Genomic DNA, 20,448 nt, shown 5'->3' on the forward strand with positions numbered 1-20,448 from the left:
TTAATCCATTCTAATATTTGGTTGATATAAAATATGCAAAGGAAAGTGCTGGTTTTCATTTCTGAGTTGAGCAATTCTGTGAAGGAAAGTGGAGGTACTAGAGTAATAGGTCTTCTAATGGAGCTGAACAACAAAAGTAACTTTAATAACTATTTAATAACTGTTCATTATTATCATTACTATCATTAAGAAAGCATAATTTCTTTTCCACACAATTTGAGTTATGAATAAAAATACTTGAAGTTCAAGCAGATATTGTTAATGATAGCATTAATAAAAAAAAATCAATGGAGATTTACTTCTTTAGAGCACTTTTCCTGTAACAAATTTTAATTTTTCTTTAAAAATGAGCACCAGGTTTAAGGGGCCACATTAGTGATGGATGTTTAAGATAAAAGTGAACCAGGTGCCCAAGGCCCAAACTATAATCGTACTTCTACAAGGTCATACCTAATTCTGCATTTTCTGACTCAGGGTAACATTAGAATGTTTAATACATTTCTAAGATTCTGGAGAAGATAAAAAATAATAGATTTGTGGAGTTCCCATGGTGGCTCATCAGGTTAAGAACCAACATAGTTTCCATGAGGATGCAGGTTTGATCCTCTGAGGCCTCGCTCAGTGGGTTAAGGATCCAGCATTGCTGCAAGCTGTAGTATAGGTCACAGATGTGACTCAGATCCTATGTTGCTGTGGCTGGGGCATAGGCCTCCGCTGCAGCTCTGATTCGACCCCTAGTCTGGCAACTTCCATATGCTGCATGTGTGGCCCTAAAAAGAAAAAAGAAGATTTGTTTTTAATCCCAGAGATAATCCTAATGTATAAGATTTCCTATTTGCACTTGAAGCAGTTCTAATGATTAGGCAGATTGTTTTTTTGTGGCAAATGCATTTACTCTTTATATGTCCTGTATACATGGCATCAGGTCCTCTGTGGAGGGATATGGCCCTTTTTACTAACATTAAGAAAGCTCTAATTGAAATAGGAGACCAATAAGAAAAGGGTCTACACCAGCTTTATGAATCCAGACTGATAGTCATTGTGGGACATGATTATAGGATCATTCATCAGAAGTTATTTCATCTCAAAGAGAAAAAGGATTGAGCTAAAATTTGTATGGAGGAAAAATGGGCCAAATGTTAGGTCAATAACAAGGACTTCTGTGCAGTTATTTTTAGCTTTCGCTATAGCAGCAAAGACCTGTGCAGTGTCTCAGTTGCCACTTATTTCTGATCCTTAGATTGTTGTTGGAGACAAAGTTGTTTTGATGCCCGTGAATGCAGGACAGCCACTACATGCCAGCAACATAGAGCTTCTCGATAATCCAGGGTGCAAAGAGGTAAGTTTTGGAGGAAAGGAAATCACTTTGCAGGTTTTTTTCAGGAGAGAAAAAAAGTCCTTTTGTTTCTTTCATTAGTTTCATAAGTATAAGCCCAGTCATGCTAGTTAATATCCCTAAGACACATGTAAATTTTAGATGGCCCTTCCAAGGCATTTTTTAAAAATGATTTTTATTTTCTTCCATTATAGCTGGTTTACACTGTTCTGTCAATTTTCTACTGAACAGCAAGGTGACCCATTCACATATACATATATACATTCTATTCCTCACATTATCCTCCATCATGCTCCATCAAAAGTGACTAGGTATAGTTCCCAGTGCTATACAGCAGGATCTCATTGCTTATCCATTCCAAAGGCAATAGTTTGAACCTCAAATTCCAAGGTATTTGTATTGATGTACATACCCTGTTGTCCAAAGTTTTTTTCTCCTTCTACTAATTGAAGTAATAATTTCTGGTATAAAAAGGAATCTGAAGTCTGATAACTTACCATTTCTTTATTAATAGGTGAATGCTGTCAATTGCAACACTAGCTGGAAAATTACTTTATTCATGAAATACAGTTCCTATAGAGAGGACGTACTGAAAGGAGTAAGTATGTGCTACACAGAACACTTGCTGGAAGAATTGACAGTAGTTTTATTGATCTTCTAGATGCAAGACCTGTGTATTCACTGGTGTTTTAAGTTTAAAATGCAATGCTAAACCTTAATATGCACACTGAATTTTCCCTTCTATATTTGAAAATGTATAAATAATCATTGAAAGCCAAGGGTAAATGGAAGGGCCTAGAGTAGCAAAACCAGAAACCTACTTCTTATGTTTGTTGTCCAGACTTTGTTGGAAATGCAGTTTTCTTGACCTGTTTTCTAGGGTGATGTTGTCAGATTGTTTCATGCGGAACAAGAGAAGTTTTTGACTTGTGATGAATATGAGAAAAAACAGCACATTTTCCTTCGTACAACTTTGCGTCAATCAGCCACTTCTGCTACCAGTTCTAAAGCACTCTGGGAAATAGAGGTGAGTAGATATTTTTTGGCTTTTAATAAATACCTGTATCAAAAGATAAGGTCACTAGGCTGATTGTTTTATTTTTATAGGCATCATTTATTTTTTAATCTTTTATTTTACTTTACTTTTTATGGCTGCATCTGTGGCACATGGAAGTTGCCAGGACAGGGGTCAAATTGGAGCTACTCAGCTGCCAGCCTACACCACAGCAGTGCCAGATCCAAGCCTAATCTGTGACCTATGCCACAGCTTGCAACAATGCCAGATCCTTAACCCACTGAGCGAGGCCAAAGATCGAACCCGCATCCTCATGGACACTTATGTTGGGTTCTTAACCCACTGAGGCACAATGGGAGCTCCTAAACATCCTTTATGATGGATTCATAAAACAATAACTTTTTGAACCAACTTGTACCTCTTTTCTGCTGTGACTAGTATGAAATGTTACTGCTTCCTTTACCCATCTTCTCAGGGGCATCTTTCATCTTTTCTTGTTTAATAAGGGCATATATATGATTTTGCTTTTTGGCTGCCTTGTGGCACATGGAGTACCTGAGCCAGGGATCAGATCCGAGCTGCAGTTGTGACCAATGACAATTCCGGATCTTTTAACCCACTATGCCCCGGGGCCAGGAATCGAACCTGTGGCCTGGTGCTGCAGCAATGCCACTGATCCTATTGTGCCACAGCAGGAACGCTTTTTTTTTTTTTTTTTTTTTTTTTTTGCCTTTTCTAGGGCAGCTTCCACAGCATATGGAAGTTCCCAGGATAGGGGTCTAATCGGAGCTGTAGCCACCGGCCTACACCAGAGCCACGGCAATGCAGGATCTGAGCCGCATCTGCAACCTACACCACAGCTCACAGCAACACCAGATCCTTAACCCACTGAGCAAGGGCAGGGATGGAACCTGCATCCTCATGGTTCCTAGTCAGATTAGTTAACCACTGCGCTGCGACGGGAACTCCTTGGGTTTTAAAATTCCATTTTGAAGTGTTGTCAGGACTGATCAGACCGAAGGCCTTGGCCTTAAATGGCATTGGGGTTAAGACGGAGCAGGAGGACCCACTGTAAGTGAGCATTCTCAAATGCGTATTCACCAAAAGGAATATTTGTGCCTCCTGGCGATGCCATTTCTATTGGAGTGAGGAGAATCATAGTTAAGAATTCATCCTTTGAGAGATATTTTCTTAAATATGCCACTAAGAGTAATTAAAAAAATGGAAGGTTTGGATTTTTTTTTTTAAAGGAACTTTCTGTACAATGGAGGAGACAAGATATACATAATTAACTTCAAACAAGCCAACATCTCTCCATTCCATCTTGATTTAACTTAGGACATCGAGACCAATAGCAGTGGTTCTCAGCATTTCAAACACACCCCCCCATTAACAGCATATAGGTTGTTATAGTTCTTTTAATGTTCTCAAATGAAATTCATAGTTTATTTGATTATATATTCTTATGATTAAATATTAATAAAATGCCTGAATTTTAATATAAAGAAGAAAGAAGAGGACAATAATTCTTAATAGAATGATACATATATCAACATGTAAGTGCCTACTCTAGAAGGTTTGGTATTTATACCTGTCTTTGGTGGATACATTTGGATTTGAGAGAGGTGATAGGAAAAGAGGATCAAGGGAGCTCCCACTGTGGCTCAGTGGTCTTAAAACCCAATGTTAATTAGTATCTATGAGGATGTGAGTTTGATCCATGGCCTCACTCAGTGGGTTAAGGATCCAGCATTGCTACAAGCTGCGGCATAGTTTGCAGATGTAGCTCAGATCCGGTGTTGCTGTGGCTGTTGCATGGACTGCAGCTGCTGCTCCAATTCAACCCCTAGCCCAGGAATTTACATATACCATAAGTGTGGCTCTAAAAAGAAAAAAAAATGAATAGGGTCAGAAGACATCTTATACAAGTTCAGGAAAATGAAAGAGCAGAAGAAAATGGTGGACCTTCAGATAATATCTAGTATTAGGAGGAGTAATAACAGAATTGACCTATTTGTACTGATTTAAAAAAAGAGAGAAATCACCATAATTGAAATAGGGATAATGAGGTATGTAACAAACTATTGAAAGAGAGAAAACAAGATAGTATAATATATATGCAAATGAGCTGAACTTTAATTAAAAATATAATATCAAAATAATTCTCTAAGTTACAACATGGTTTAGAATAGAGATGAATAGTGGGAGTTCCCATTGTGGCTCAGCAGAAAAGAATCCATCTAGTGTCCATGAGGATGTGGGTTTGATTCCTGGCCTCTCTCAGTGGGTTGGGGATCTGGCATTACCATGAGCTGTGGTGTAGGCCAGCAGCTGTAGCTCTGATTTGACCCTGAGCCTGGGAACTTACATATGCCACTAATGTGGCCCTGGAAAGCAAAAAAAAAAAAAAAAAAAAAAAAAAATAGAATAGAGGGGAAACAGCACAAAAAAATATATAAATGTAATTTTTTGTGTGTGCTGTTTCACAAATATATATATTTTAATCTTGAAACCCTACTCACGTTGAGCATACTTTTAGTCTGTAGCATTCAGCAGAGACCATATCCTTCAATATATTCGGCATATCCTTCAGTAGGTGACAGGGAATTGAGAAGGTCTTGGGAAAATAACCACCACTGAAACTATATGATATTCTTTCCAGAAGCCTACTTTACAACTTATTGGGGTAAGAGAAAGACAGCAGGCAACCAGAGAATAAATACATAATTAAAATACACATTTTTCATGCCATAGATTTCTTATCATTATGCTCCAAAAAGTTTTCAAAATTTAGAGGTAATAATAATGTGAAATATTATTTTAAAACTTAATTAGCTAAATACAGTCATGAAAAAGTCACGGAGTGATTTCTTTTTTTTTTTTTTTCTTGGTCTTTTTAGGGCTGCACCCTCGGCATATGGAGGTTCCCAGGCTAGAGGTTGAAACGGAGCTGTAGTTGCTGGCCTACACCACAGCCACAGCAACGCTGGGTCCTTAACCCACTGAGCAAAGCCGGGGATCAAACCTGTGTCCTCATGGATGCTAGTCAGATTCATTTCCACTGAGCCATGATAGGAACTCCCACAGAGTGATTTCCATACGCAGTGAGTCCCTTGCATTTCATGTGTCTCTGTCTATTTAATGTTTGGTTCTAAGCCTTTAAAAGGAGTTTTGAATCTCGTCTCATACATTTACTGTAAGTTTTATAGCTTTTGCTGTAATTGTACCACTGCACTGAAATCGTTTCTAATAAAACATGTAGTTGGAAATGCTATGACCCATTGAGTGGTCAGAATGGAGACAGTGAATAAATTATCTGGCCATTTTGAGATCATGTCTTGAATTCATTTAAGCTTCCCTCTCCGTTGTATTTCTCTGAAATTATTGGCCTTTTCATATAATTTGAGGTAAAAACTTGTAGTATGATTTTATGGTAAAGCATTACCAACTTATATTTGTGGTAGGTTTATTTGTGTAGGAGATTTTAAAGTGGTAGGCAGGACATTTCTGTACTGTGTGCTGCACTAGCCAGGCTTCAGTCTGGAAGCCTGAGCATCAGGTGCTTCAAGCAGAGAGGTATTTGATATAGGCAGTTAGGTTACAGCATTGCTGGAAGGACTGGATGGGGAAAAGTGGGCTGGGGAACATAGTCTTATCTGAAGATCTGGCATTACCTAAAGCCACTGTTGTCACTTCCTGTACTTCAGGAGTCCTCATTCCTCCCTGTGGAAGCCAAGACAGACGCTGCCACCTCAGCTGGAGCCCTAGGATGAGCCTCTTTTCCATTTTCCTTTGCCTTCCATCTCCGTGATGGAGGGGAGGGCTTAGAAAGGTGGTGATGATCCTGACTGTCACACACAATATCTAGCTTATGCTGAACTCTCCTGGGAACTGCAGGATATATAATATGTAATTCATGCCCATAGCACCCCTCCAAAATCATTGTGATAAATGAAAACATTCTCCCTCTCCTATCTCCAAATTGTCCCCCAGGATGCCATATTACTAGCCATATTACTGTCTCTAGTCCCACTAGGGTATAAAACAAGAGTTCATAGTCTGTGATTCATGGTGAGTTCAAGTTACTTATTAACCTCTAGCAGTCATATACCAAAGCTCTGTGTATGTTGTGTATGGACAACCAATAGATTTTATCAAATTCTCAAAGGTATCTATGCCTCCCCCAAAGGAGTAAGACTTCAAACATTAACAAGATCACAGCAGCCGATAGGATTAGCAAAGGTTTGGTGGTAGAAGGTTGACTTGAGAACTGAACTTTGGAGAATGGGCAGGTGTTTGGCCACAGGGGAGGGAACACTTTTGTAAAACTTCATCCACTTTGAAGTATTTTCATGATTAGCTTGATTAGCTCATTTGAGTTTTTGGAGAAGACATACAGAGAAGCTGAAGTCTAGCAAAAGGTATTGGAAAGTTCTACACAGAATTTGGGGATGGGGCAGGAGGCAAAGCATGGTCCAAAGTAACAGAAAGAAGGTTATCTCTTGGAGAATAGTGAAAAGCTACCTGAGCCCTCTGGATGCCTTATGATATTTAATCTTCGCAACAATCCTATGAATTAAACCCACACGGTACGTGATGAAACAGGCTTGAAGATGTTCCATTACTTGCTGTGATCATCCTCTAGTTGTTGGTGGCGCTGGGATTCAAACACAGTGGTCTTTGAATTGGAAGACCTGAGCTTTGCTAGGACACTAAGCCACCTGTCATGAGCAGCTGATTCAGACCTTCTTCCACTCTCATTCTCAATGAGCCTAGTGGCTCAACGTCTCAGGCAAGGTGGGTTTCTAGGACAGGTATCAAAGGACAGGGTGTTAGTTAATAAGCTACACATGGAAAGGGCCAAGAGTTAATTTAGGCCAGATCTCCAGACCTTGGCAATCATGGGTCTATCTGCCTAGAAGGACCCCTTCCAGTCTCTCTACATGACTGCCTCATTCTCATCCTCCAGATTTCCACTTACACTCCATCTCCCAGAGAGTCCACTCTGATCGCCATATCTAAAGAAGCATTCTCTGGGTAATCAGTCATGTGCTCTGTTCATTTCCTCCTGGCACTTGGCCAAATCTTACTTTTTGAAAGCTCCAGTCCTCTTCATGGCTATGGTCCCTAGAAGAGTATCTGGCACCTAGTAGGCTCTTAACATAATCTGTTGAATGACTGCTTGAAAAATAAGTGTGGGAAAACCCCATGGTATTTCTAGTTTTGACCTTTTGTCTCTTGGAGTAAGGCTGTGTTTGCAGATGTGAGGCATGAGAATCATGCAAGCCCAGTGGGTTAAGTGTTCCCTCACTCACTTATGGGAAATTTTGTTTTTCTGCCACATTGTATTCATGAAAACACAAGTTTAGCATGTACGGGCGGGCGGGCACTCTGTGTAAACTGTTGGCATTTGCTCGCCAGGAACATGCATAGCTTTCAAGCCCTTATTTTCCTTTCTCTTTTTGTCTGTAGGTGGTTCATCATGACCCCTGCCGTGGGGGTGCAGGACAATGGAACAGCTTGTTCAGATTTAAACATCTTGCAACAGGGAACTATTTAGCTGCAGAGGTAAGATTAATAAAGAGAGTGCTATTAAATCTTTGATTCTGAAAAAGTGGAACAGGCAATACAAAAGATGGTGTATTTTGTAGGAAGTTATGCACATTTGATTGTTGTCTATCATGTTCCCGATTGGCATGTAACTTGTTCTCAGAATGTAAATATTAATTGAAGCCTTAAAATAATCTTTGTCCTAAAAATTAAAACAACAAAATCAACAACACAACCCCATGGTTGGTTTGCTATAAGGGTGTCTGGAAGGGGGTATCTGATTTGCATCTGTAAGAGATTCTTCCTGAGACTTCCGATTAAGCTTAGCTCTTTCAGAATGTCTGCTTTGGAATCAGCAGCAGCTCATTGTTGACTTGGTGTCGCCCAGACAATTTCAGGCTGATCTCTGTGGTCTCTTTCACTGGTGGTGGTTTTTGTCGTTCAAACCATTGGAGAGGAAATGGCTTTTTTCTCTGAGACATTGAACTATCCTAAAATTGTCAAGAAAAATGGTAAAAACATATAAAGGTCTTTTCTTTCTCCACTAAATGCATGTTAACAGTCACGTAGAATGAAGGGTGGGTAGAAATAACAGTACAGAAGTTTTAGAAATGATTTAAAGTTTGGCTATCTAGTTTAAAATTAATTTTGAAAATATTTATTTTAATTTTTATAATTTTATAAATGTATTAATTTATTTACAGTGTTAAATAGTATGAGTTTTAAATTAATATTCATTAATTAGTATTAATTTTTCCCACAATTTCCCCCTTTCATTTTTTTATCAAATATTCTTTTCTTCAAACTCTTTGAGCATGGTTTGGCTCTCATGTTCTATTGTGTCCATCAGGAGCATATTGGCTTGTTGGGGAGGGGGTCTCAGTTGCTTTGTTAGGGCAGTTTCTATTAATCCTTGAATAAGTCCCCTGGCACAAGGAATTATACAACATGCAACTAAGACAAGGACACTAACTACAACAGTTAGAGGGGTAAAGATTGAAGCTATTAGTCCCTTCCATTTTCCAAACCAATTTTCTAAAAGGTCTGTGAAGGGGTCTTTAATACCAGAATTCTCTGAAAGCTCATCTGCTAAGGTTGTTAATCCATGTCGGGCCTTGGGGATGGTGCCGTCTGGGGTGGTGTTGATGGGAATGAAGATACAGCACTGGCTACCAGTCATTACACAGACTCCACCCTTTTCTGCCAGCATCATGTCTAAAGCAAGTCTGTTTTCCCATGCCATTTGAATAGTTGGCCCTAGCTGTTCAGCTGTTTCTTTAATGGCATCTCTAGTGTAATTATGACTCTTTGTGGATTGTAATAGATGTAGTTTATCCAATCAACATTTCTGTTTATGGTTATGTTATGATCACCAAAAGAGAACAGATTCAAACCCAGCAGCTACCTGATTTCTTGCCCTAAATTTGTTTGGAACACTCCGTAGAACACCTATTGAGTCAATATAGACTTGGGGGGTCAAAGGACAGCCCCCTCCCGGGATGATGTCTCATTCCCTCAGGATTGGCTGAGTTTGAGATTGGGGCCTAAATGCCAGGGTGAAAGGGATGGCCAGTTGCACCAAATAATATTAATTTAATATTTATTTATATTTTATTTGTATTTAATATTATTTGTATTAATTTACTTTTTTCTTACTTTTTTTGATCACATCTGAAACATGTGGACGTTCCTGGGCCAGGGATCAAACCTGAGTCACAGCTAATATCAGAGCCACAGTAGAGACACCGTCAGATCCTTAATCTACTGAGCCAGGAGGGAACTCCTAAATTTTCTTTTTACTGAAGTATGTTTGATTTACAACATTGTGTTAGTTTCAGGTGTATAGCAAAGTGATTCAGTTACACACATGCACACACATTTCTATTATAGTCGATTTACAATGCTCTGTCAATTTCCGCTGTACAGCAAAGTGACCCAGTCATACGTGTATATATATATGTATATGTTGGGGAAATGGCTCAGATCGTCAATTTTGGAAAATGAGACACATGAACATGGGGAGATCTCAACAAGGCTCTTTACTTCTGCAGAAGGGCGTGGGTACTCAAAAAGCATGTGCAAAGAAGAAAAGACCCTCCTTATTTATTTATTTTTTTTTGCCATTTCTTGGGCCGCGCCCGCGGCATATGGAGTTTCCCAGGCTAGGGGTCTAATCAGAGATGTAGCCGCCAGCCTATACCACAGCCACAGCAATGCAGGATCCAAGCCACGTCTGTAACCTACACCACAGCTCATGGCAATGCTGGATCCTAAACCCACTGAGCAAGGCCAGGGATCGAACCTGCAACCTCATGGTTCCTAGTCGGATTCGTTAACCACTGCGCCACGACGGGAACTCCAAGACCCTCCCTATTTATCCCTAATGCAGATGATATACCTATCCCCTTCCCATTGGTCAGGTCAGGGCACACATTCTTCTTGGTTGGCTAATTTGAAACAAATTGCCACTGGGAGAAGATGGAAAGAGGAGGGGGTTGCAGGAGGGCGTTTCAGCCAAAACCGGAGCAAAATGGAGGAACCAAGATTTCCTTTGATAGAAAAAACATTATGTTACTTTACATACACACACACACACACACACACACACGCATATATGTTCTTTTTCTCACATTATCCTCCATCATGTTCCATTACAAGTGACTAGATATCCTTCCTTGTGCTGTACAGCAGGATCTCATTGCTTATCTGCTCCAAATGCAATAGTTTGCATCTACTAACCCCAAATTCCCAGTCCATCCCACCCCATCCCCCTCCCCCTTGGCAACCACAAGGCTGTTCTCCAAGTCCATGAGTTTTTTCTTTTCTATAGAGAGGTTCATTTATGTCACATATTAGATTAGAGAAAGAAAATATCATATGGTATTTGTCTTTCTCTTTCTGACTTATTTCACCTAGTGTGAAAGTCTTCAGTTCCATCCATGTTGCTGCAAGTGGCATTTTATTCTTTTTCATCGCCGAGTAGTATTCCATTGTGTATATATACCACATCTTCGTTCATCTGTCAATGGACATTTAGGTTGTTTCCATGTCTTGGCTATTGTGAATAGTGCTGCAATGAACATAGGGGTGCATGTATCTTTTTTCGATGAAAGTTTTGTCCAGATATGTGCCCAGAAAAAAACAGAATTTTTGGTCTCAGAGTTTTTGGTATTACTTATCTACCTTTGGTTTTGGATGTGAGGGAGGGTAAGGGAGTGGGGGTGGGGAAGTGATGAGAAAAAGGTTGTGGAAACACAAAGTTTCTATAAACATGCTAACCCTAAAATAGAACTCAACCCCATGACCCTCTCCATTATGTTAATCTGTGATAATTTTCTTTATAGTACTTCCCACTGTCTCACTTATTGTGTGTTTTATTTTATTGACGTTCTCTGTCAGAATGAACACTCCACAAAGGCAGGTTTTTTATTTTTTATTTGTTTTTTGTAACATTACCACTGTGTCCCCAGCACCTCGGACAGTGCCTAATACTTAAAAAGCATTTGGTGACTATTTTTGAATGAACAAATTGAATACGAAGAAACTATTCAGTCTTCTATAAACTTAGAGGATGGGAAGAAGAAAAATTTGAAATTTATATACTTGGGCAAATTAATCTCACTAAGTTCCCATTTCCTCCCCCTGGAAAATGAAGATAATCACAATGCTTGTGTAATAAGACTATTAAGAGAATGAAATGAGGTCAAGTGCTTGGCATGATGTGTAATCATTGTAAACATCTGGTAAGGGATGCCAGCATGACTAATTTTATTAGATGATAAATAGAGATGGTCCTTACTTTTAAAAATATCTGACTCATTTTTAGTGAATCCACTCAATGAAATGAAATAGAGCTTTGCAATTTATGGGCTGTTTATACCATGAATGTTCTGAAGGGACGTCTTTGAAGAAGTAGCTCTTTGAAAAATTAAGCAGTAAGGTAGAGAATCTTGTCTGAATTAAGACTTAGAAGTCTACTGGATATTCTATAAAAGACTAGAAATTAGAATTAAAATTCTCTTGGGAATGGTAGAAAATTCTACCTTTGGAAGAGGATGCAATGAAGGTATAGGGAAGGGTATCTCCTTGATGGATGAGTAAGGCAGATTGGGAAGAAGTGAAGTATGTTCAGGCAATGAGGACAAGGAGCTGTGTGGCCTCATACAAACTAGTGTCATGTGGCTAATTCATGTGTTATCACACATAAGATGTGTGTGAGTTTGGAAGTGATGCTTGAAGGTGAGAGGGGAGTAGTGGAGCTAGAAAGGTCGGGCTGCTGGTTTTTTCAGACCATAAATATTAAGCCAAGGAGAATGGGTTTTATCTTTAACAGAAAGAGCAGGGTACTAAGGAATTTCTGTTCAAAGAGGACCACTCCAGAGTGGCACTGGAGTGTCACCACCAGTGACATGTTGACTACTGGAAATTAATGTTCTTAAAATTAAGTAAAATTAGAAAGACCGGCAGCCTGAGAAGTGAGAGAAGCAGCTGGAAGGTCAAATGGGCTGAGTCACAGATGCCAAGCAAGGGAAGATAGAGTTTCAGTACGAAGGGAGTGTGCCCGAAAAGGTCAAGAACAAAATGTCTTTACAGCATTTGGCAAGAACATGATTATCTGTGACTTCGCTGAGAGCGTTTTTTAGTGGAAACTAGAACGCAGTGGGGTGGAGGAAGGATCAGGAAGTGGAAGGAAGTGTGGACAGAGTTTTAGTATAATAATGGCTGCAAAAGGGGAGAAACAGTAATAAAAGGAGTGGAAGAGTCCTATTAGATTTTTATAAAGTATTTTTTATTTTATTTTTTACTGTAGATGTTTTTATTATGCTAAAATATGCATGACATAAGCCTCACCTTTTCAGCAATTTAAAAAAAATTTATATTTATTTTTTCGCTATAGCTAGTTTACAGTGTTCTGTCAATTTTCTACTGTACAGCATGTAGACCCAGTTACACATACATGTATAGATCCATCCGAAGTGATTATGATTTTTATAAAGTTTTTTTAAAATGTAAGATGGCTGAGCTGTTTGGGTGTGAAAGGGAGGACCCTATCAGAGGGCAGGATTTGGTAGCATATTACTCTCCCCCCTGCCCCCAGCTTTTCCACTCTCAACACACCTATTTGTAATTTGGAATATTAATTTAATATGCTTGAGGCATTCTTGGGAAATTGGATGATGTAATTCTTGAATTGCCTTTGCATTTGTGGTGTTTATATTGGCCAGAGTGGCAAAGAGAGTTTAGTGCAATGGGAAGAAAAGCCCCAAGTATACATACACTCACAATCTCTCTGCCTTTAAGCAGATTTTTAAGCTTTCTGAAGCCCAGTTCCCTTGTGTGTAAAAAAGGTGACAATATCTGTTCTATGGGATTGGTAGCAATTAAAGAATATGTGAGTTTTCAGCGCCTTGTACATAGAAGGTATTTGGGAAGGGTTAAGTCCCTTCACTTTCAATGGGAGGAAGGGGACAGAAAATGTGAAGTAGTGTTTATTATTATTATTATTATCAATTATTATTTTAAAACTTATTTTTATTATTTTTGTTATCCAGAACTGGTATTTCTTTGTCAGTCAGGTGACTTAATAAGGGAAAAAGTTTAGGGACTCACCCCTGGCTACCTTGTGCCTAGAACAGTGTCTGATATTTAATTTACATCTAATAAATATTAGATGGTCTATTGAATTAATCATAGAGACACTGAGGTTATCAGTACAATCATTTCACTTTACAAAAAGGAGACCTGGGCTCAGAGAGGTGATTTGTTTTGTCCAAAGTTAAAAAAGCAAAATAATGATAGTAGTCAGGCTGAACCCTCTGCTTGTAGAGTTTCATCTGTTGTCAGTGGTTCTCATTGGAGGATGAACTTGTTCCCAGGGGACATGTGGAGACATCTTAATTTTAAAATTTTTAGGGCCACCCCTGTGGCATATGGACATTTCTGGACTAAGAGTCTAATCAGAGCTCTAGCTGCCAGCCTACAGCACATCCACAGCAGCGTTGGATCTGAACTGCATCTGTGGTTTGCCACAGCTCATCACAACACCAGGTCCTTAACCTGCTGAGAGAGGCCAGGGATCAGACCATCCTCATGGATATTATGTCAGGTTCTTAACATGCTGAGCCACAGCAGAAACTCCTTGGAGACATTTTTATAGTCACAGCTGGGAAGAGGGAGCTCCTGGCATCTAGTGGGTTGAGGCTGGGGATGCAACTAACCATCCTATAATGCCCAGGGCAGCCCCCATTACCAAGAATTACCTGGCCCCAAGGGCCGGTAGTGCCAATGTTGAGAAACCCTGATCTACATTATACTGAAATTTCATGCTCATTTATTGAAGGCCTACCAGGTGGGAGCACTGTTTTGTTATTGTGAAGAAAACAAAGGTGATTAACGTATTGTCCTTATCTTGTAAGAGTTTGCAAATGGAGGAGAATTATATGAACCCATTTCTGGGACATCTCTTTTGCAGTCATTTCCAGCATACACAAACATCTGAGATAACTGGTTTGATGTGATGTTTAAATTATTAATGTCTATAGATGACTATGATAAATCTCCCAGCACGTATAAGGAGCTGCAACCTTAAATCTCAGCACATATGGGAAAATAAAGTCACCTAATTTTTTTACTTATACTTCCTAAACATGATATTCTATTTAACCAATATTTACTGGGTGGCTAGGCTAATCAGAAAAATGTGTTAAGCTTATTGTTTGTTTAGTGATGAAAGGGGAACTAACCAAAGAAAATTTGACCATTTTATATGCTGAAGATTCTGAAGTCTATGGAGACAAAACACATAAATTACAAGAATAGCACCATATTTCATGTGCGTGCGTGTGTGTGTGTGTGTGTGTGAATTATGGAAAACATCTAGGAATTAGGATGGTGATGTAAGATAGAACACTGTTTAGATTTTATTCTCTAAGTTACTAAAGTGATCCAAGGTTTAGAAATGGATGCTTTTTCAATTTAAACATCTCTGGCAGTATTGTCTTAGGGAATTCAAGATTTATTTTTGAGTAATATACAGTGCTTGAAACTCATGGACAAAATGTGGAACCTTATGAATTAAGTAATAAAGGCATTTATAGTTTCGTCAGATAATGCATTACAGTGCTGAATTATTAGGCTGACTTCCTATAATGTCAGTTTTCGTGGGCCATACAAGAAATTAGGTGACATGAGAGAGAGGTAAACAGTCACATATTTTTGCCTTTAATACATAGCAGTTGCCAGCACACTCTACCATTTTGTCATAGATTTTTTTTTCTTGTATCACCTTATTGGTGTAGGAGAGTGAAAAATCATGTCTATAGGGGAGAGAGTTTATTTTATTTTATTATTTTTTGGTTTTTTTTGGGGCAGCATATGGAAGTTCCCGGGCTAGGGGTAGAATCAGAGCTGCAGCTGCCCGTCTACACCACAGCCCCAGCAACGCAGAATCTGAACCAGGTCTGCAACCCACACCACTGCTCGAAGCAATGCCAGATCCTTAATCCACTGATTGAAGCCTGGGATCAAACCTGCATCCTCATGGATACTAGTCGGGTTTGATGATCCTTTCCAAACAAGATAGATTAGTGCAAAGTAATTTTGTTAAAGATTTTTAAATTGCCTTGTTAAAGATAGTTTATTTGTTTGTAGATAGGCCAGACTTCCACCAGATGGCAGTAAGTATTCATTTCCTAACTATGCAATAGCCTTTGGATTTAATTAAAAACTTAGTACGCAAGAACCTATGCATTAGCATAGACTCTTATGTATATTATGTATATTAGTTTTAAATATCCCAGTGTTGAGTTTTCTCTCAAATGTATCAGACATAGTATATAAAAAGGGTCTTTACATATATATGTGTACACACACACAAACACACATTCGAGGAACATACATCCCAAGCCCTATACACATGTATAAATATACATATCAAAATATAAATGATGCTTGGCATATATAAGCATCCAGTAAAGGTTATTTTTCCATTTTTTTCTTTTCTAGACCTAACAATCAGAATAATAAGTTGGCTCTGAAATGCCCAGTCATTGGAAACAGAACATACACATATATAGTTATTTTAAAATACACAAATGATAATTTTTTTTTGTCTTTTTTTTTTTGCCTTTTCCAGGGCTGCACTCGTGGCATATGGAGATTCCCAGGCTAGGGATCAAATCAGAGCTGTCGTCACTGGCCTACGCCAGCGCAACTGCAACAGCAACTCGGGATCGAAGCCACGTCTGCGACCTACACCACAGCTCATAGCAACGCCGGATCCTTAACCCACTGAGCAAGGCCAAGGATCAAACCTGAAACCTCATGGTTCCTAGTCGGATTGGTTAACCACTGTGCCACAACACGAACTCCCCACAAATGATAATTTCATGACTTAAGTGTTATATGTAGTGAAATCAATCTAAAGACATTTCATTATCAAAAAGTAACATTTTTCTTTTACAGAGATAAACATAGATCATGGACTTACAACTTGCTGCAGCATTAGTGGGAAAGTTGCAACTGTCTTTGATAGGTGGTACAGCCATGACTTTCAATGTCTAGGTGTTCATAATATTACCCTCTCTGTCTGCCCCTTGTCTGTACTGGTCAGTTTCTCTGCCTGACTTCACCTGGTCCTCTTTGGCCACTTAAATGAGGACTCCCTTCAAAGCTTAGTGGTGAGTATTTGCTCTTTCTCTTTTCTCTTTCACTCATGCCCGTGGCTGCAATAGGCCATGACTTTGATCTTGGGTATGCCACTGCCGTTGAAACTCAGTAGTTGGATATAAGATGGAACTTTCTCCACAAAGAGTGTATTTTCCTAGCTCTGAGTTAAAAACTTGAGAGTCATGATAAATGTTTTTTCTCTCTCAATTTACTCTTTGAGATTCTCCTGACTTTGTAAAATCTTTCACATCTGTTTTCCTCTTTCCATTTCAGCATTGGTATTGTTGTTGGGGCTATATTACCTCTTGGTATTGTTGTTGTTGTTGTTGTTTTTAGGGCTGCACCCATGGCATATGGAAGTTCCCAGGCTAGGGGTTGAATCAGAGCTGTAGCGGCTGGCCTCTGCCACAGTCACAGCAAATGCAGGATCTGAGCCTCTTCTGTGACCTACACCACAGCTTGTGGCAACGCTAGATCCCCCACCTACTGGGTGAGGCCAGGGATTAAACCTTCATCCCGCCACAACAGGAGCTCCCTCTTTTAAAAAGTATTTTCAGGGTTGCACCAATTTCTGCTATACGGAAATACATACACACAGACACGCACACGGACACATGCACATACACATATTCTTTTTTACAAATACTATTTTCCATCATGGTCTATCCCAGGAGACCAGATATAGTTCTCTGTGCTGTACAGTAGGACCTTATTTCTTATCCACTCTAAATGTACTGGTTGGCATTTACCAACCCCAAACTCCCAGTCCATCCCACTCCTTCCCCACTCCTGCCTGACAACCACAAGTCTGTTCTCTGTTTTTGTGAGTCTGTTTCTGTTTTGTAGATTGGTTCATTTGTGCCATATTTTAGATTCTGCATATGTGATATCATATGGTATATGCCTTTCTATTTCTGACTTACTTCACTTAGTATGAGAATCTCTAGTTGCATTCATGTTGCTGCAAATGGCATTTTTTTTAATGGCTTGGTGGTCCATTGTATATATACACCACATCTTCTTAATCCATTAATCTCTCGATGGACATTTAGGTTGCTTCCACATATTGGCTACTGAGAATAGTGCTGCTATGGGAGTTCCCGTCGTGGCTCAGTGGAAATGAATCTGACTAGTATCCATGTGGATGCAGGTTTGATTCCTGGCCTTGCTCAGTGGGTTAAGGATCCGTCATTGCTGTGAGCTGTGGCGTAGGTTGCAGACATGGCTTGGATCTGGCGTTGCTATGGCTATGACTAGTGGCTACAGATCTGATTCAACCCCTAGCCTAGGAACCTCCATATGCCACCAGGGTGACCCAAAAAAGACAAGAGAGAGAGAGAGAGACAGAGAGACAGAGAGACAGAGAGAGACAGAGAGAGAGAGAGAGACAGAGAGAGAGAGAGAGAGAGAGAGAGAGAGAGAGAGAGGATAGTGCTGCTAGGAACATACAGGTGCATGTATCTTCTTGAGTTGTAGTTTTGTCTGGATATATGCCCAGGAGCAGGATTGCTGGATCATATGGTAGTTCTATATTTAGTTTTCTGAGGAACCTCCATACTCTTTTCCCTAGTGGTTGCATCAACTTCCATTCCCACCAACAGAGCAGGAGGGTTTCCTTTCCTCCACACCCTCTCCAGCATTTGTTATTTGGGGCTCTATCATCTCTTCCTCAAACCCCACACTTGTTTACTTTGCCACTTTCATCATCTCTCTCTTTCACCTACTCTCTATGGCCATCTGAGGATTTTTAATGCACTGTTTCTGCCAACATTTTCCCAGTGATATTTAAAATCTTTCTGAAGCTACAACGCTTAACCTTTTAACCTGTGGCAAAAAAAGCCCCATTGGCCTGGCCTTCCTTCCTACCTGGGATCCCCCCAGTCTTCAGTGGAGGTGGGTGGGAAGTCACAGGCTCTTGGAATGAAAAGACGGACACTGGGAGCTGTCAGACCTGTGCCACTCACCAGTGGTGTGACTTTGCCTGGAGGACTTCACTTGACGTGCCCCAGGTGCCTCGTCTGAAAATGAGGTTAAGGGTCCCTTCTAAAAGGATAATTGTATGGGGAAATGAATTAACCTTTAAAAGCCTATAAAAAGTATTCCCTAAATGACATTTATGGGTCTTCTCTGATCAAGGCTTATTTTCTCACCTACTTGGCATTTCCTCCCCGCACCACAACTGTCCTCTTCACCTCCCCTTTCTTTTCTCCCAGTTATAATTCGACCATCCTTCAAGACTTAGCTCAGATGCTACCTTCTTCATGAATAATTCTTGAATAAATTTGCCCACCACAGATCCCTCCTTCTTCTGACCTATATTATTTATAAATTATTCATTCCTATCTTATACCTCTTGTCACATTTTATTTTGTATTACAGCTAACTGTATTTATGTCTTATTTTCCCTCCTAGGTTGTAAGGTCTTATGGTCAGGGACCACATTCTCATGGTCTTTGCTAAAATACTTTATGCCACCAGGCTTTGTCCATTATAGACACTCTATTAATATTTATTGCGTAAATGAATAGTATATGAGATCGTGCTCTGCAATGCCAGATTTATAATTTATTTTTAACATAAGGAAAGATTTCCTGTAAAGTCCTAAAAGATTCAGGAATCTCCACATGACCAAGTCTTTTTTCCCTCTCTCTTTAGAAATGTATTTTTGGATTCATCCTTACTCTAATTACTTAATTACTGTTATTATTATAGCTAAAGAAACCAGCAAAATAATTAAAACATATATAATACATTTTTTTTTAGCTTTTAGTTAATATTGGTGAATTTATGTAGCCATAGATTTATTTGGTGCTGGCTGCCCTGCCTTCTTCCCCTCCCCATTCCTCTTCTCCCCCTTCTCCTTTTCCTTCTCCTTCCTTCCTCTTTTCTTCTCCTGCTCCTCATTATCATCAGTATTATCACCTTGATGAATTTACCAAAGCAATAACTGTATATTAAAAAGACTACATTGTAGCCTGGGGGACATGAGCTGGAGCAAAATCTAACTCCTCAGCATCATCTTTAGGATTGTTGCAGGCATGAGTATATAAAAATTAATGACATGTGCTTGGTACGATGAGGCTTTAGTCACAGACTTTTCTCATTTTATAGATGAGGACCCTGAGTTCCATGGGGGTTAGGTGACCTTTCCTAAAGTCCATAGGATTTCCTTACAGAGCAGCATCTGGAACCAGTTCCCCACACATCCCTCAGAGATTGAACTGGGTGATCCTAAGAGGGTGACATGTCTGAAGACAATTTTAGAGAGTTTTAAAGGTAGAATATGACCTACGTCTTGGCTTAAATGACTCTGTTTGACTTAGGTACGTTAATTCTTGTTTTTGTGCACATTTTAGTCATGGATATGTCATGGTTTCCAGCATGAAATTAACTTACTTTACAGTATTTGTAACCAACTATTCTAAATGCTTGTTGAATGAAAACTTTGACCATAAGGTTTGTTCAACATGTTGTATATCTTTTGAATATAATTTAGCTATAATTTTAGTATGTATATTTATTTTTAAATTTTTAATTTTTTTTAGGGCCACACCCATGGCATATGGAATTTCCCAGGCTAGGGTTCTAATTGGAACTGCAGCTGCTAACCTTTGCCACAGCCACAGCAACGCCTGATCCTTAACCCACTGAGCAGGGCCGGGGATTGAACCTGCATTGTCACAGATACTAGTTGGGTTCGTTACTGCTTAGCCACATCGGGAACTCTAGTTTTTTCAAATTTAAAAGTTTGAATTCTTCAAACTGAAAAAAATTAAAAAATAATAAAACAGTGATTCTTGACTAAAAGAGAGCTCAGTAAATCCTTCTGTGCACTATGCTGGAACTTTCATTACTATGGAGTAAAAGGGTGTCTTTTTTT

At 39.4% G+C, this 20,448-nt stretch overlaps 1 protein-coding gene across 2 annotated transcripts in view; it reads left to right on the forward strand.

The window, feature by feature from the left end:
- Window positions 1-20,448, forward strand: part of ITPR2 (inositol 1,4,5-trisphosphate receptor type 2) — a 529,759-nt gene that overhangs the window by 111,573 nt on the left and 397,738 nt on the right. For both annotated transcript variants that reach the window (XM_021092919.1, XM_021092920.1), the window contains 4 exons: window positions 1,241-1,339; window positions 1,851-1,934; window positions 2,217-2,363; window positions 7,824-7,919. In XM_021092919.1, the coding sequence (XP_020948578.1) occupies window positions 1,241-1,339; window positions 1,851-1,934; window positions 2,217-2,363; window positions 7,824-7,919 (426 nt within the window). The remainder of the gene's footprint in view (window positions 1-1,240; window positions 1,340-1,850; window positions 1,935-2,216; window positions 2,364-7,823; window positions 7,920-20,448) is intronic.

The sequence above is a fragment of the Sus scrofa genome, chromosome 5 (assembly GCF_000003025.6).
Source record: "Sus scrofa isolate TJ Tabasco breed Duroc chromosome 5, Sscrofa11.1, whole genome shotgun sequence".
NCBI classification, from domain to species: Eukaryota; Metazoa; Chordata; class Mammalia; order Artiodactyla; family Suidae; genus Sus; species Sus scrofa.